Genomic DNA, 17,362 nt, shown 5'->3' on the forward strand with positions numbered 1-17,362 from the left:
GTCTGTAGAAAGAACTTTGGATTGCAACTATATTGGTCCTACAACAGTACCTGGTTGGATGAAGGCACCTCCAGTGCCTAGAAGGCGAACAATGGGGCCCCCGGTGCTCCTATGCGCAAAACGGGGGCCTCCCTTATACTCTGGGGTCAGAGGAGGGCGACATGCACCTCCTCTCTTTTATAGACAGGCCCCTCCGGGGAACGTGATTACTGGGGGCCCCTCAGGCCCTCAACCGGCCCTCACAAGGGGGGGCAAAGCCAGCAAAAACAACTTAGGGCAGGAGGTGGGCACCACGCACCCCCTCTGGTTTAATGACAGGCCCCTCCCGGGACCCGCGATCTCTGGGCCCCCCCCCCCGGGCCTCCACTGGCCCTTCCACCAAGGGGGGGGGCCCACAATAATGCCTGTTTTACCTAACAGCAGAAAAGGAGCGTCCTACTCCTAACGGCCAGGGGGAAGGGGGCACTCCCCGCGCCTTCCCCTGGTCCTGCCGTGAAGCCACAAGAAGATCAGACCCCTCCTGGGGCTCGAGCAGACACTCGCCTGCACCCGATGCGGTGCACGAGTGTTCTTCCAGCTTCCCGGGCCGCTGCGGTGATCTTATTTAAAGGGGCACAATGCAGCAAGGAGCCTACGAGCTCCCAAGGCTCCATAAGCGCGCTGCAATCAGCACTATGGCAGCCGCAACCACGGAGAAGCACCCCTCGTGAAGAAATGGATGCAGGGGTCAGGGTCCATAGCACCATGCCCCTCTGCCCCTGGGGAGCAGAATCTTAAGACAAGGTCCTCAGGTGGAGGGCCCAGCTATAGGCCAGCACAAGGGAAAGGCAGCAAGTGGCAAGTCCTTCACAGTGACCAGGCAGGTCACCGGTCAGCACAGCAGCAGCAGTCCATGGCGGTTCCTGGTGAGTCCTTTCAGCCTTTGGTGTCCAGTTCCAAGATGATTCCAAGAGTCTCCAAATTGTGGGGAATATTCCCCTGTACTTATAGTCAGTTCTTACAGTGTTTTACAATGGTAGGGAGAGGAGGTTCCAGCCAGTTACAACTGGTTCTGGGAGTGCCCCCTCTCTCCTTTCAGCACATGCTCCAAACATCAGTGGGGGGTTAACGACCCTATTGTGTGAGGCCAGGGCACAGTCTTTACAAATGCAGGTGTGCCCTGCCTCTCCCTTCTCTCAGCCCAGGAAGACTATTCAGTATGCAGATGCATCTCTGTGACACCTCCACCCTCCCTGTGTACAGGCTGTCTGAAAAGTATGCACAAAGCCCCAACTGTCACTCTGCACAGACGTGGATTGGAGTCAAGCTGCAAAACACCAGAGACATAAGCACAGATAAATGCGCACTTTCTAGAAGTGCCATTTCTGTGATAGTAATAAAAAATACACCCACACCAGTAAGCAGCATTTATTATCACCATCACAACCATACCAAACACGCCTACGCTACCCCTCATAAATCAGACAATTTCTAATGCAATCCTATGAGAAGGCAGCACTCACAGCAGTGAGACACCAAGTTAGGCTGTTTGTCACTACTAGGACGGCCATGCAATATGGCACATGTCCTGCCTTTCTACATACATGGCACCCTGCCCATAGGGCTAGCTACGTCGTACCTTAGGGGTGACTTACATGTAGTAAAAGGGGAGTTCTGGGCCTGGCAAGTAAATTTAGATGCCAGGTCCCTGTGGCAGAAAACTGCGCACACAGGCCCTACACTAGCAGGCCTGAGACAGGTTTGAAAGTCTACTTCAGTGGGTGGCGCAAGCAGCGCTGCAGGCCCACTAGTAGTATTTAATTTACAGGCCCTGGGTATAGAGATACCACTGTACAAGGGACTTATAGGTAGATTAAATATGCCAATTAGGTATAAGCCAATCATACCAACTTTAGATGGGAGAGCACCCGCACTTTAGCACTGGTCAGCAGTGATAAAGTGCTCAGAGTCCTAGAGCCAACAGCGAGAGGTCGGAAAAACCAGGAGGAAGGAGGCAAAAAGACTGGGGATGACCCTGCGTAAGGCAAAAAGTCCAACAATAACCACAATATTTACTTGGAATTTATTTTCCCAAAATATTGATAACTACAATATTGACGAGGGATGTGGAATTCCTATCGCCCGGGACATCTTGTTTGGGGTCAAGGGCAACAAGTTTTTATGTTTACTTTGTCCTTGGGACAAGTAGGCCCAACCCTCTGCAGCACAAACCCTTTGGCTGCCTGTTTACAGAGAGTGGAACTCTCTGCAGTTGAGGTAATGTGTTTCCAAAAGATAATGCTGTTCGAACTTGTATTTATGGCTCATTATTTGAAAGCCTTGATTATTAGGGTGAGTGCTGTAAATAAATGTTTTAAGGTCACACTTCACTACTGACGTTGGTTCCAGTACAAAAAAAAAAACAGCTGTGTATACACATGTTTGAAAACTTTAGGCTAGGAGGCTAAGTATAATGCTCCCAGAATGCTCTCTGATTAGATGCAAATGAAGTGTTATTTAGTAAAATGTGTTGATGCATGCTAGTATTTCCCAAAAATATTTCTAATGGAAAATCAGTGTAACCATTTTCAACACGAATATGGGAAGCATGAAAATAAACAAACACTGACAAAGCCAACTGATCTGACATATTTTTATAAGTCTTTTAGTTTCATCAATGCGTGTCTTGTTTTGACATGGCTTTTGTAACACTTTATTGTTGTGGGAGCTACCAGGCCCTCAACATTGTAACAAACACTGCCAAAAAAAAAACCAACATTTTTTGAACTCTAAAAGCACACGTTGCCACCACTGGCATAACAAAGGCCCCGCAGCCGCCCTCCAGGGGGCCCCTTTAGCACAGCACCTGCCCTGAGTGAGTCTGGAGAGGGGGCTCCTCCATGTTCTTTGCAAAGGGGCGCCCTCCAGTTTCGTTACGTCACTGATTGCCACTGTAGTTCCTGACACTGAACAAAACTACTTTGTGTGCCAATATGCTCCTTGTGGAAGAGCAGAATGCAATCACTCACAGTAAAGCCAGCCAAAAGAGAGAGAAATAGAAGTTTTTATTAAACAAAATGTCTTTGTTAACACCCGACCTAATTAGGGACCAAGACCCACATGTAGGTAGCTTTTTGCATGTCACAAACAGCGACTTTAGCTGTTTGCGACGTGCAAAAAGCACATTGCGGTGCACAAACCCAGTTTTGCGATTCAGTAACCAGGTTACCGAATCGCAAAACGGGTTTGCGAGACGCAATTAGGAAGGGGTGTTCCCTTCCTAATTGCGACTCGCAGTGCAATGTAGGATTGTTTTGTGACCGCAAACGCGGGCGCAAACCAATCGCAGTTTGCACCCATTTCAAATGGGTGCTAACACTTTCGCAAAAGGGAAGGGGTCCCCAAGGGACCCCTTCCCCATTGTGAATGTCACTGTAAAAAAAATTTCAGAGCAGGCAGTGGTCCTGCGGACCACTGCCTGCTCTGAAAAAATGAAACAAAAACGTTTCATTTTTCGTTTTTGTAATGCATCTCGTTTTCCTTTAAGGAAGCAGTCACAGACATGGTGGTCTGCTGTCTCCAGCAGGCCACCATCCCAGTGAGGGCCGCTATTCGCAAGGGGGTCGCAAATTGCGACCCACCTCATGATTATTCACTAGGTGGGCATTTGCGAAGCCCTTGCGAATCACAGATGGTGTCAGGGACACCATCCTACATTCGGATTTGCGACTCACAATTTGCGGGTCGCAAATCTGAACCTACCTACATGTGGCCCCAAATTCTTAAAGAAAGTCACAAAAGTGCACCCATGGTATATGTTGTACCCCTATAAAATATTTGTGAACTGTATTTTAGCATGGGTAAATACACATGTGTAGATTTGCTCATGTGAAAATCTATTGAGCATCTGCAAGTTCATTTTCCCTCCGGCCACTTTCTTCCCAACCCTGGAAGAAGTTCTAATTTTGCCATTGTCAGGAGTAAATGTCCAACCTTTCTTATTATGGGAAAATATTAGAGAGAAGCTGGTGAAAATCTTTAAAACATGCAGGTTAGTAGGTTTGCAGACTCAAAGGCATTCCAGCCCTGGAACTATTGCTTATTGCTTCCTCCAGCCCCAGTATGCAGATCTGCAGAAAGGTGGCAAAATAAGGAAATTGCTACAGTAGGGATTGAAACTGCAAGTATTCAAGCCCTATTATGGTAGTAGCCCTGGCATAATCAGAGAGGCTATTATCAGAGCTCTTACATAATGAGATTGCTGCCATAATTTGTCGCCACACTACATGGCACCAAAGGGACAAGTAGATCTTTTTACAGGACAAGTAGGTTTGAGAAGCAACCTGTCCCCTGGACAAGTAGATATTTTAATAAATTCCACACCCCTGTGTACACAAGTGTGTGTGAGTGAATGAGTGTAAGCATGTGTGTGATTGAAAGTAAAGATGAAATGGTGTGTGATGTCACTCCTGCTACCCCTGGCATTTTGATGAATTGATGTCCATGTCTCCAGGTGCTTACCTTAGTTAAAGCTGCGGGAGCGAGAATAACATGTGCAGCCCCGGGGCGTGGCCTTTGTGTACAGAAGATGAAAATATCAGAGTATTTTAACAGCTGCGATACCATAATGCAGAGACGAAAAGTCTTTAACATACAACAACCTTTTCATCGCACATAAAGATGAGCGTAGCCATAGCCAGCGTTATTCATCGAACGAGACTGTGTTCGCATTTCAAGGTGTTAAAGAAACTGGGAGCTTCTCCAGGGGCGTAGCCTGGTCAGTGAGACTGAGGGTGTGAGCTCCATATTTCCCAACCATCACGCTGGCATTTAATGTTAAAATACATTATACGACAAGCAGGGTGCACACGAGGGGCTTAAGTGGTAGCAGAAAGAGAGAGTAGTGTGGATTGGCAGGGGTACTAAGTGAGAGTAAGCACATTATTTAGCGGAAAAAACACCATTTTTTAATTCTTTCCAAAAGAAAAGAGTGAGTGTTTGCGTTTTTGTCTGTGTGTGTAAAATGTCTGGTGAAGTCGGACAGACAACTTCGTCCATACCCGACTGGAAGCACCTGTACCCAACTATTTATCACAAAATACTTTTTTTTAGAGGGGTGCAGCATCTCAACTAACCCCAAACCCTAAGCTACGCCCTTGTGCAACAGAGAAAAATATGGGCATGTTTTAGCAAAATAAGAGCGCTCTAGACTTCTTCAGAAAGCAACGTTTGTCTTTCTAAAGAAGATGCCTGTCGCTTAAGTCTCATTACTACCAAGAAGTTACTCCTCCAAAGTGTGATCACGTTTTCAAAGTGAATTTAGCTTGTAAGGCTGATATACAACAGTACTTTTGAAGTCACATAAATTTTTTCACGTTCGTAGGCAGGGGACTGGTAAATTAACGTAGTAATGTGGCCACGGCACATTGTTATGGGACTCGTTGCTTTTAGCATTCAGTTATAACATCAGTGCTTCGTTTCTCTTCCAAACGAGTCCCATAACAATGTGCTGTGGCCACATTACTACGTTCATTTACCAGTCCCCTGCCTACGAACGTGAAAAAATGTATGTGACTTCAAAAGTACTGTTGTATAACATCTTTTAAAAGACGTGTTATTATGTGAAACGGTGCCAATTCTAAAGTTCAGTTTTGTGCACTCGTATATTTCAGTTGACTGCTTTGCACTACTGCTTTGAGCATGGTGTTACCAGTGACAAAACTGTGCACTGGATAAGGGACTCGCTTGTGCCCCCCTCCGATCATGCTCTTATTTTTTAACACATAGACCGTAGGGACGAATGAGATCCTGAAGCTCAAAATGGCACTCAGTTTGTTAACCAGTCTTGCTGCCACAGCATGGGTGTCTATAGGGAAGGTTTGCAAATGAGAAGAAGCAGAACGAGAACCACAATCCACAATATCCATTTAAGGACAGCCATATGCCCTAATATTCTGCTGTGGACCTGAGTGTCAAAAGCAAACACATAAATCAAATAGTGGTGTAAAAATAAGGCATGCGTGGATTGGAAAAACGTAGGCACAGCTAAGACATGTACCGATGCCAACATTTATGGCTCATGGCATGTAATGCTTGGGATATCTGATAAGGATTGCAGTTTCAGTTGGTGTGTACTATTTGTTGAATGAGCTGAAACTACTTTGTTTAGTAGGAGAAATCTGGAATTTAGGCTCAATACACAAGCATTCCCATGGTCACTAGAGTTTAGCTGAGCTTCCTGCGTTTTGTTTTAGTGACCGCATAAACAGATGCTGACACTGCAATTACACAGGTTCCAGGTGAGCTGAAAAGTGAATGTTAATCATTGTTTCAAGCATTTCCCTTGTGCATGGCAGGCCCAAGATTGGCTTAAAGTTCAATAGGATCTCTCGGCCCTAAATGCTTAAGTTCCTGAGGCACATGACTGCAAAAAAGGGACTGAGAATACTTGTACTAAGGGAAATAATAGCCAGCTGGCACCGTTTTCATTTTGCAGATATCTGTAGGCTATACAGACGATTTTAGATTATTTTTGATATTATGAGTACCTTCCCACGGAGATAAAACTGGTAGGCAACTTGGCAATCAAACTCTATGGCAAAAAGCATTTGTTCACACTGGTCAGCCAAGTATAGAGAGAGGTAATATGTCTGGTAGCATAATCTTTGTGACGCAGTGAAGATGAGCAGTTCTGAAGATGATGCTACGATAAGTTATGTTGCCATGCTACCTCTGGTAGTAAATCTTTTATGCTCTCTGGATGGACAAGATGTAGCCATGCTCAAGGAAACGACATGCCAATTTACTAGACTGACTCAGGGGTTTGAACCCCTTCTTCACACTTGTCCATACTGGACCTCACACAATCAATTTATATGTCAAGAGAAGCCACTTGAAAAAGCACCCAAATACATTTTCGGGCATCTTGAGTAGATGCAGGTTTACTGACTGGTTCTGTACAGTATTTGCAATATTAAATCGACCTCAGACCCATCTACTCTACTGTTTCTCAAGGATTCAGCAGGAATCACTTTTAGAGGCAACACCCCTGATGAGGGAAATAAAGCAGACTTTTGAAAGCCTCTAGACAGGTGCTTCGAAGAACAGCAGAGTAGGTTTCTATAAGCTGGAACTAACATCTATATAAATGATGCAGAAAATGTTTTAACTCATCTTAATCTTGAAATTCCAAAATTGGATGATGAACACATGCAAATTCTACTATTTGCAGATGACGAAGTAAAACGTGCACGCACAGGAAATTTTATTTATCTCCCCATTACAGGATATAATAGCTTCTGTGACATCAGGAAGCATTCCATCAATACAGAAAATAGTTAGTTCATGATCAATAAACCAAAATCAAAGCTCAGATCCACTTTTAAAATCTATAGCAGGCCGATCGAAACAAAACAATTTTATAATTATTTGGGCATATGCACTGAACTAAATTATGGTGATGGTGGATGGTAAAATAGGTTGACTTCGCCACAAGATTGGACAGATCCACTTCATAATGTACTATGCTGGGTAATAGCTTTTGAGGTATTTATATACATTATGCACATAGTTTAATAGCCTTGCATCAAATTTTAAGCCTCCGTTTTAGCTCTACATGGTATAATAGCACTTATACTTTGTGAATTAGCATTAGACTAAAGAATAGCATGGCTATGTCGAAGATTTCTGTTGTTTCAAAACAATGGTAGTACCTAAAGGTTAACAATAATTGCTTTATTCTTGCCTTTGTTATAAGCCTTTAGTTCTACCAAATCTTTTGCTTCTTCTATATAAACAGACAATAGCAAGTAGTTCAGCTCCCCTATGAAAAGCGAGCAATAAGTAGTTTGATATACATGTACTGTACTATCTGTTTTTAAATACAGTACTGTAGTAAGTGTTATGGCTTACTGCTGAAAACAACAAAGAATTGATTGATTGATTGAACCTGGATTGTAAGATGGCAGTGCTAGTAAAACCTGAACACATGGCCGAGTGAGCATTCATTTGCCATTAGCGAACTGCATTTTACCTGAATCCAAGAACTCTGAGTTCTGAGGTCATTCTCATTGGCTGAAGCTACAGAATCCCAAAAACCGCTGATCCGGAGAGACCGCTACTGAAGCCAACTATTCCCCTGCCTGGTTTGTCTTCTGAATTTACTTTTCATTTGGTAAAGGTCGCTTTCCCATAAGGGAGATGACACAGGTTTTCTGCAGATGAACTACAGAGAATTTTAAGCCACTTTATGTGGATGGCATAACGATGAGCCCTGGTGACCCGTACTAGTAGTTTAGACAGATAAAACATCCTTTTTTTCCAGTTGCAACACGGTGTCAAGAGATGGACTGCTTGCCAAAGCCAACACGATGCTGCAGTATTAAGTTAGAGAATCGTAGAAATATAACCAGGAATCACAAATCCGCTTCCAAGCTACATTAGTTCATGCGATAACAGGAACTTGGAAGGTGTGTAGTGACCTGGAGTTGACAGTGAATGTCTAGCAATAGTGAAAGGGTAAGATCAAGTGGCTGCCTAAGGCAGGGGGCTTCAGAGCAGATGTCATTACCACCGGGAGTGGAGTTGCGTAGAGAAGCTTTACATGGGATGTCAGAATCTCTCTATGGCTTCAAAAATTCCTATATCAGAGCTAGATAAGAGCATGACATGACATTAATAAGAGAGCCCTAGAAGTGCTCATGTGCAATGAAATTACGGAGCAGATTGTGTAGTGAGAAGTCTCAGGTAGCACTAAATCTTTTCACCTAAATAAGGATTTAATGAGCTTTAAGATCGGCTACCATAACAGTACTCTTACAGTACCAGCGTTTAATAATGTGCCATCTTGCTGCTTTTTGTCATTTAAAACAACAGTGCAAACTGACAAGTGCAGGTTGTAAACTTTGTCAAGCATACAACCTTGCTTCATGCAATGATCACAAGGCTACAGTGCTTCTCCACCATGTCGCATATATACATTGCACAAAAAGGTTTCTTACCAGTAGACAACATCTAGTGGTGCAAAGAATCTTCTCTGAATTAAATCAGCAAAGTAGCGTTCGGTTTCCCTGCAGGCAGTCCCATTTCCAATTACAACTGTATTACACCTACGGGCAAAAGAAACAAAATATTTTTTTTAGAAATGTGCAAGTTTGATTGTGGTTTTATTTATGAAAAATGTTACATCGTGGCCATTTGCAGGTCCGTTATCTTTGCTACCGAGAGCTCCAAAATAGTGCTACACTACAAATGTATGTACAAGACGAGAACACTAGCTGGTAGGTTAAAATTAGCCTTGGCGGCCAGACCTGCATATTTATCAGTACTGAATTGTTTTCACACAAGTGTGAAAGTTACAACAGCATGAATGAACTACAAGGTAGCTTACTGACACCTTGTACTTATACAGTTATCTGCTGGTGGCTATGCAACTTCTGATCAGTGGTAATCTACTACTGTCCCCTCAATGGGGGACTAGGCTGTGCTGATCAAAACTAGTTCACCCAAGCACTGTGAACATGGTTCTGTGCATGAAGAGACCACGCCCCTCCATCGCTGGGCTTAATCTAATGACTGCTGGTTCTCTTGCTCAGAAAAAGCTTATTGGTGTGAAGGTTTCTAAAATGGGGTAGGAGTGGGTGGGGATTATGAGAGCATGCGAGCCAGGAGTAACGATTAAAGTAACTTAACCATAGTCTTGGTCCTCACTCTAATATTACCAAACTTTGGACAGAATTTAGTGCACGGAGGAGAAGAGACTAAAAAGGAGCATCAGGCTCTCAGTGGCTTAACTAAAACACTGCTTTGAGACAGCTTATGAGTAAAAATATACAGAGTAGCAAAATGTGAAAGTTAAGAAACAGAGAGACCATGAATGCGGAAGAGTCAAAGCAGCATACACAAGTACAATTGAAGTCAGAGGAGCGGGGAAGAAGAATGGGAAATTGGCAAAGGAAGGCGAAAATATGTCTAATTAAGGGATGAAAATAGGGCAAAGAAGGTCGAAGGAGTAGGCAGGGAGAGCAATAAGAATAACGAAGCTGTAAATTAGTAGATATAAGACAAAGGTAGAGTTAACAATAATGTTGGCCCAAAAATTAGTATGGGATGGATTCTACAACGTTTATTCTGTTGGAAATGACAGATGGAAACAGAGGAGGTGCATTGACTGCAGAAAAAAGAAAGTGCCTTGGCCCAGCTGCCCTTCCACCTTACCTGGGTCTGGTCTAGGTAGGCCACAGCCTCGCTCCTCCTACAGCCTCCTCTCCTCTCCTAGCTATCTCCCATTCTCTCTCTCCTGCCTGTTCTCAACTTTCTGTAACCGCTCTCTTGAGGGCCTCTTTCTCTTTTTGGATCTTCTGCCCTCTCAATTCACCTCTTTTTTGGGCCTTTGACACTCTTTGCCATGCTTTGTTCAATCTCTTTGCTCTATCTTAGTGTACCTCTCCCGTTTTTAAAACTCTGTACTTTCCACTCTGTTTTTCGTATTACTTGCCTCTCTTTTCGCCACACAAGTGCCTTACAATGTTCTTCTCCTCTCCCCTCCCTCGACTACTGAGCCTCTCTTTGGGCCTTTCTCCTACTGTGCCTCTTTGTCCCTGATTCTGCTTCTTTTGGTGCTGCAATCTCTTCTCTTGCTCCTTCAGAATCCCTCAGCCCCCCAATCCCATTGTGCTTTTCCCTCTCCCAGTTCCTTACCTGCTTCCTGCATTTCTTGCTTCTTCCTGTGTCTTCTTCCTGCCCATTCTAGCCCTGCCCACTGCCTCCACACTCCTACCTCCTCTCAGAACCTACTTAATGGCAGCCACTGGCAGGCTGGAGATGCACCGAAAGCAAGCCCATTTGTGCCTGGACCACAGCCAGCACCACAACCCTTAGTTTCGTCAGCCTCCGCTGCTACACAGCAGCTACCCTCTGTTTACTCAGCCCAGGATGCCAATTTAACCACAGCACGGAAGGACCTTGCTTCTACTGCATCTGTAGGAAAGTACCCATTTTGCACATGGTCACCCCCACATTTTGTCCACTGGTACTAAGGTTTTTCGACTGACATGCATTGGGTTCCTGCTAAACAGGTCCACAGTGCTCTTTCCCTAAAACAAGGGAAAAGTTCCAAATTGTGAACAATTGGCACACCCTTACGTACCTTTGGAAGTCCTTAGCAAATTGTACCACTGGTACATAGGGCCTGGGTAATAGAGAGGGTCCCTAAGGGCTGTGGCATGTATTGCGCTACCCTCAGGGACACCTCTAAAAACTGCTAACTACCTGCTATTGCTGACTGCATGTCATGGTGCAGGCCATGAGAGAAAACACGACATGTCAGAAAAATTGTGTCCATGCCTCTCTTACTGCATCTAAGTATATGTAAGTCATCCCTACAGAACGCATCAGAGTCCTAAGGCAGGGTGCATTATACTTGATGTGAGGGCATATTTGCATGAACAGATATGCCCCTGTGATGTTTAGTTTACTTACTAGATACTGGAAGTGAACAGGGAAGCCATCTTAAAGTATGTACTAGACACGTGTCATTACAACTTACCCAGCCACATAATGGGTCCACTGAAACCTATGGTGTTTGGTATTAAACACCTCATTTTAATAAATCCAGACTGATGCCAGTCTTGGGTTTATTATGACATGAACTCAGAGGGCACCTTAGAGGTGCCCCCTGAAACGTACCAGACCCTTAGTGTGCTGGCTAACTGGTATCGACCAGTCTGCCACCACAGACTGATTTCTGATCCTCCTGGAGGTGGAAGCCCAAGCTCTCAGAGGCCAGAAACAATGCCTGCTTCGGAGGATGGTGTTATCACCTCCTCCAGCAGGATGGCTAGTGAATCTACATACCAAAGGAAGGGACTTCGAAGACTCCCCAGAATGGGAGTTGCCACCCCCTACCCTCAGGCCATTTGCGACAGGGGGGGAATTAGCTATGCAGGTAGGCATGGTGCGCTGCCAGGCTAGTCACACCCTTAAGGTAGACAGCCTGATGTGCTCCATGAGACGCGACAATGATTCCACCATCTTATTTTTGGTGGAATTAAGAATTCTGGGACAGGGTTATGCCCACTCCCCACAGAAAGTGGTCATATAAGGGGTGTAGTCCCCCGAATGGTAAGTAGCCCATCGGCCACAACCCTACACTATCCTAAACACCCCTAAATTGAGTATTGAGGTGGCCCCCCTGACACCAGAAGAACCAATTTGTCTGACAAAGAATAAGAAGAAGGACCAAGAACAGCTAAAGAGGCGAGAACTGCGGACTGCTGGTGGACTTTTGTCAAAAAACCCTGCCTACCTGATCTTGCTCAGACAATCACAACAACCCAACTCACCCTGCAACTTGCAACCTCCAAAAGCCTTGGAGGACCTCCTGCACTTCACCAAGCCATCAGCATCTCCCTTAAAGCGGAGGAGCCACTTCCCTGAACCCTGCAGGCATCAACCACAATGTCCAGCTCATCGTACTGCAAAGCACTAGGTCCACTGAAGCAGCAGCCACCCTGGAGGAGGTCAGATCTGTCTCCCCACTAAGTGAGAAGACACCAAGACCCACCGAAACATGTTCTGCATCAACACCCAGGGTACCAAACTCCTTTGCGCACCAAACGCTTGTTTGTAGTCCAATCCGGACTCCAACTCTGAAACCGGGGACTATCCGTTTATCCGAGGACTCACTGAGAATGGTCCAGTTGCCCTGTTTTGTCCCCTTCCTGCAGGTCCACCCAAGAATTGTGGGTGCCTTGATGCAGGACCATCCGATGACCAAAGCCTGCTGCACATGAGCTCAACAGTCTGGGTCCATGACAACCAATGGTGCTCCCTTGCTGCCAGGACCCCGCCGACTGAGCCTCCTGTTGGGAGCTCCCGGACTTGTCGCCCTTTGCAGTCTTTTTCCAGGTGCACCCCCTCTACGCCAACCGTGCTGCATGCAAGGCACCTGACCTATCCTGCACCTCTTCAACTGGACGCTCCAGGGCAGGTAAAACTATACTGCTGGTATTTTTATTGAACTTGCTTCCTTAGCATCCTACAACCTATAGGGGACGTCCGAGAACTGTCTGAAAAGACCCCTATGCAGTAACTGTACTTTACTCAAAGAAAGTCTTTACTGCGTCAAAGGGCATTTGAGGGAACTTGTTGCTTACGTGCAAAAAGCAAAACACTGCAACAGTACTTACCTTCTTTGAAGTCTTTTCTGGTGTTGAAACATTATATAAAAGTAACTATATTTTTCTAAGCATTAGTCTTGAGTTTCGTCTTGAGTGTGTATCTTAATTATTGACTGTGGATTCAACAAATGCTAAGCACTACCCCATGATAAGCTTAAACTGCTCACCCACACTACCACAAAAGAAAGCATGTGGGATTATTACTTTTAGCCCCTAGAAACTAATAAGGGTTGCTTGGACTAACTGCATGGTGTCCCCTTACACTAGTACCCTACATAGATAACCAGAATCCTACACTGGTATGAAGCCCCCCAGTACAACTGTTTTAGGAATCTAAAAAGGATACTAGTTGGAAAGGTATTAGAAACTATTAAGAATGTTATTTGTAACTTTCTAAAAAGGTCCCAACTACTTTCAAATTAAGTCAACCTCAGAGGATAGAGCTGAGAAGCTCAACCTCACCACTTAACTGCAACTTACTCTGAAGCAGCTAAAGGAACCCAGCAAGGATGCAAAATTGTAACTGGGCCCTGGCCAACAAAGGCACAACTCCAGGAGTTGCTTGCTGAGTTTGATAAGTCCCAGGCACTCCAAGAAAACACTGATGATGTGGATGAAGATCCAGTCAGTGAGGATGAGCTTGACAACAGTGCTTGTGGGTGGGGATTTCTCCTTCTAATGTCTCAGAGGGAGAGGAAAATAACAGGAACCTCTACCCTAAAACCTAAAACTTAAGGTAAACCAGGCTCCTCCAGGCCCACATATGAACTTGAGGATCCAGACTTAGAACTGGAGAGACTAGCGAGAATGGTAGCCTTTGAGGACAAAATCTTGGCCATTATGAAAGAAAGGGCTGAAATGGGTCTAGCACCCATGAATGGTGGCAGTAACAAAGTTAATAGGGAGGAATCTTTCTACATTAAAATCATCCCTAAAGGACTTATTCCTAAGTGATATCACCAAGTAGTTTACAGCCTTTGAGAGGGATTATAAAATGATAAAGCTCAACCAAAATTGTTGGGGCTCTCTACTTTGGGAGCTTGTCTCAGAAAAGTGCAGGGATAGACTCCTGACATTTAGTGAAAAATGTACTGAGTCAAATGACCTCATGAAGGATACACTGATTTAGGGCTTTGGACTCACACTGAAGAGTATCGTATTAAATTCAGGGAGACTCACAAAACCTTGAGTCAGTCCTGGGTAGATTTTGTAGACCTTTCAGTCAAAACCCTAAGAGGCTGGTTGAAAGGAAGTAAGGTTCACAATTATGAAGGGCTCTACAGTTTAATTATGAAAGAGCACCTGTTAAGTAACTGTACCTCAGAATAATTGCATCAGTAACTAGTGGACTTAGAGATGCTCTCTCCTCAGAACTTGGGGAGGAAGACAGACCACTGGGTCAAAAGAAAGGTGTCCAGGAAGGCCCAAGGTGGGGTTGACCAAAAGGAAGGGGTTGCTAATCCCCCCAATGAAAAGATAGTGGGCACAAAGGAGAAAAACTGAAAGAGTCTTCCAAAGGCCACACAAACTTGCTCAGGAGGGTGGACTCGAGACTCTTCCCAATCAAAGGGTGGTTACCAGGGTAGAAAATGGGATCCCAAAAAGGGTTGGTGTTTCAATTGTAAGGTCAATGGACACCACACTGGGGACTCTACCTGTCCCAAAAAGGCCCCCTCTAGTGTATCCCCAGTTACCACTGGGGTGATTAGTCTCCAGGTGGGATCCTTGGTGTGTCCTGACCAAGTCAGAGAGCACATTGAAGCCATTTCAGTTAATGAGGGTGGGCGTAGCTACCCTGGCTGTCTGGCACAGTAACCTAGAGAAATACAGGGAAAAGTCACATATCAATACGGTTGAAGTGGAAACACTGAGGGATACAGGTGCAAGTGTCACCACGGTGACTGAAAAACTGATATCCCCAGACCAATACATAACTGAACAAACGTATCCAGTTGTCAATGCTGATAACATTATCAAAGTTCATCCTGTGGCTATGGTGACCTTGGAATGGGGAGAGGTTACTGGCCAGAAAAGGAGGTTGTACCTTCTGCAATTCCTGTAGCATGTCTGCTGGGAAAAGATCTGGAGACCTCAGCATGGGCTCAGGTAGAGATGAACACCCATGCAGCCATGCTGGGTATACCTGGGTGGGTGTGCCTAAAAACTGGAGCATAGAACAGGGTGAAAAAAGGTGTTAAATCCTGGAATAATGGCCCACCCCTCCAAGAGAAAATGCAAGAAGTCCAGGAAACCAACTTCTGAGGGGAGAAAACCTGACAGCCCTTGAAGAAACTGAGCCCCAGGACCTTGGGCCTTGCACAGCAGAGCGGCTGGGCCCAGAGGAACCATCTAGGGAAGATCTTTGCCATGGACAGATGACCTGTCCCACACTTGATTACCTGAGACAGAAAGCTGATGGCAAGGAAAAGGGAGATGTCAGTGGTTCCCACAGGACCTACTGGGAGGATGGGCTCCTTTACACTGAGGCCAGAAACAAACACAGTGCCACTAGGAAAGTGGTAGTGTCTCAGCAGTACAGGGAGTTTTTAGACTGGCTCATGTCATCCTCCCTAGCTGAGAATCTTGGCCAGACAAAAACCTGGAGTAGGTTAGTCAACCACTTCTACTGGTCAGGCATGTCCCAGAAGGTAAAGAAGTGTTACAACTTCTTTGTCACCTGTCACACCATTGGCGAGGCAGGTGGCAAACCAAAGCTCCCCTTAATTTCACTCCTAGTGGTTGGGATTGACTATGTTGGACCCCTTGACCCTCAAACAGCATCAGGGAACAGATTAATACTGGTGATAGTGGATCATGCCACCCGGTTCCCTGAGGCAATTCTTCTGAGAACTGCTACTGTTTCTGCAGTTACCAGGGCCCTGGTATGGTTGGGGAATTCAACAAGACCATGAAAGGTATGATCATTGGGCTCCCTGAAAAACTCAGAATGAGATGGGATGTCCTCTTGCCATGCCTGATTTTTGCATACAGAGATGTGCCACAAAAGGGAGTTGGCTTTAGTCCCTTTAAATGTTTGTTTGGCCATCCTGTTAGGAGACCACTGAGTCTAGTGAGGGAAGGCTGGGAGTCGCCTATCCAAAGGCCTAAACAAGACATAGTGGACTATGGGCTTGGCCTATGTTCTAGGATGGCTGAGTGCATGGAAAAAGCCAACAAAAAACTTGAGGCAAGGCAAGAGCTCCAGAATCAATGGTTTGACTAACAGTCTGCATTGGTGGAGTACCAACCAGGTCCGAAAGCATAGGAGCCTGCAGCTCCTAGGGCCCTTTCGGACAAATGGAGTGGACCCTCCCTATCCTTGAGAGAAAAGGGGAGGTCATCTATCTGGTGGACTTAGGCACTTCCAGGAGCCCTCATAGGGTCATCCATGTGAACCGCCTTAAACCCTACTGTGACAGGGCTGATGTCAGCATGCTAACGGTCACTGATGGGGGTCTGGAAGAAGAGAATGAACCTCTCCCTGACCACCTCTCCCACAACCCTGCAGATGGGCCTGTTGAGGGAGTTGTTTTCTCAGACACCCTCACTGTTCAACAGCAGAGTGACTGCAGGCAAGGCCTAAGGCAGAATGCTGAGTTATTTTCTTTGACCCCAGGTCAGACTACCTGGTGTACTCATGATGTGGGCACTGGAGGCAGCATGCCTGTCAAAAGCAAATTCTACAGGCAGCCTGATCAAGCCAGAGAAAGCACAGACTGAAGTCAGCAAGATGCTGGAACTTTGAGAGATTGAGCTCTCTGAAAGTCCATGGACTAGACAGAGGTCTTAGTCGCCAAACTTCATTCCAAGGGAGGTAAGCCAGAGCTGAGGTTTTATCATCGTATTCCAAGGGCAGATTAACTTATTGACAGGCTGGATGCAGGCAAATGTCTCAGTAGGTTTGATTTAACATCAGGGTACTGGCAGATTGTTTTGACCCCTGGAGCCAAATAGAAAACAGTATTCTCGGCCCCAGATGGACATTACCAGTTCACTGTAATGTCATTTGGATCAAAGAATGCCCTTGCCACCTTCCAAAAGTTGGTGAACAAAGCCCTTGCTGGGCTGGAGTCTTTTAGGGCAGCATATCTGAATAATATTGCAGTCTAAAGTTAAACTTAGCAGGATCGCCTGATCCACACTGGAAAGGTCCTGGAGGCCCAGCAGCAAGCAGGCCTCACTATAAAGGCAAGAAAGTGCTAGAC

General features: G+C 45.4%; 1 protein-coding gene across 2 annotated transcripts in view; it reads right to left on the reverse strand.

The window, feature by feature from the left end:
* Positions 1-17,362, reverse strand: part of SRBD1 (S1 RNA binding domain 1) — a 759,215-nt gene that overhangs the window by 442,402 nt on the left and 299,451 nt on the right. For both annotated transcript variants that reach the window (XM_069234013.1, XM_069234012.1), the window contains exon 15: positions 8,979-9,086. In XM_069234013.1, coding sequence (XP_069090114.1) covers positions 8,979-9,086 — 108 coding nt within the window. The remainder of the gene's footprint in view (positions 1-8,978; positions 9,087-17,362) is intronic.

The sequence above is a fragment of the Pleurodeles waltl genome, chromosome 5 (assembly GCF_031143425.1).
Source record: "Pleurodeles waltl isolate 20211129_DDA chromosome 5, aPleWal1.hap1.20221129, whole genome shotgun sequence".
NCBI classification, from domain to species: Eukaryota; Metazoa; Chordata; class Amphibia; order Caudata; family Salamandridae; genus Pleurodeles; species Pleurodeles waltl.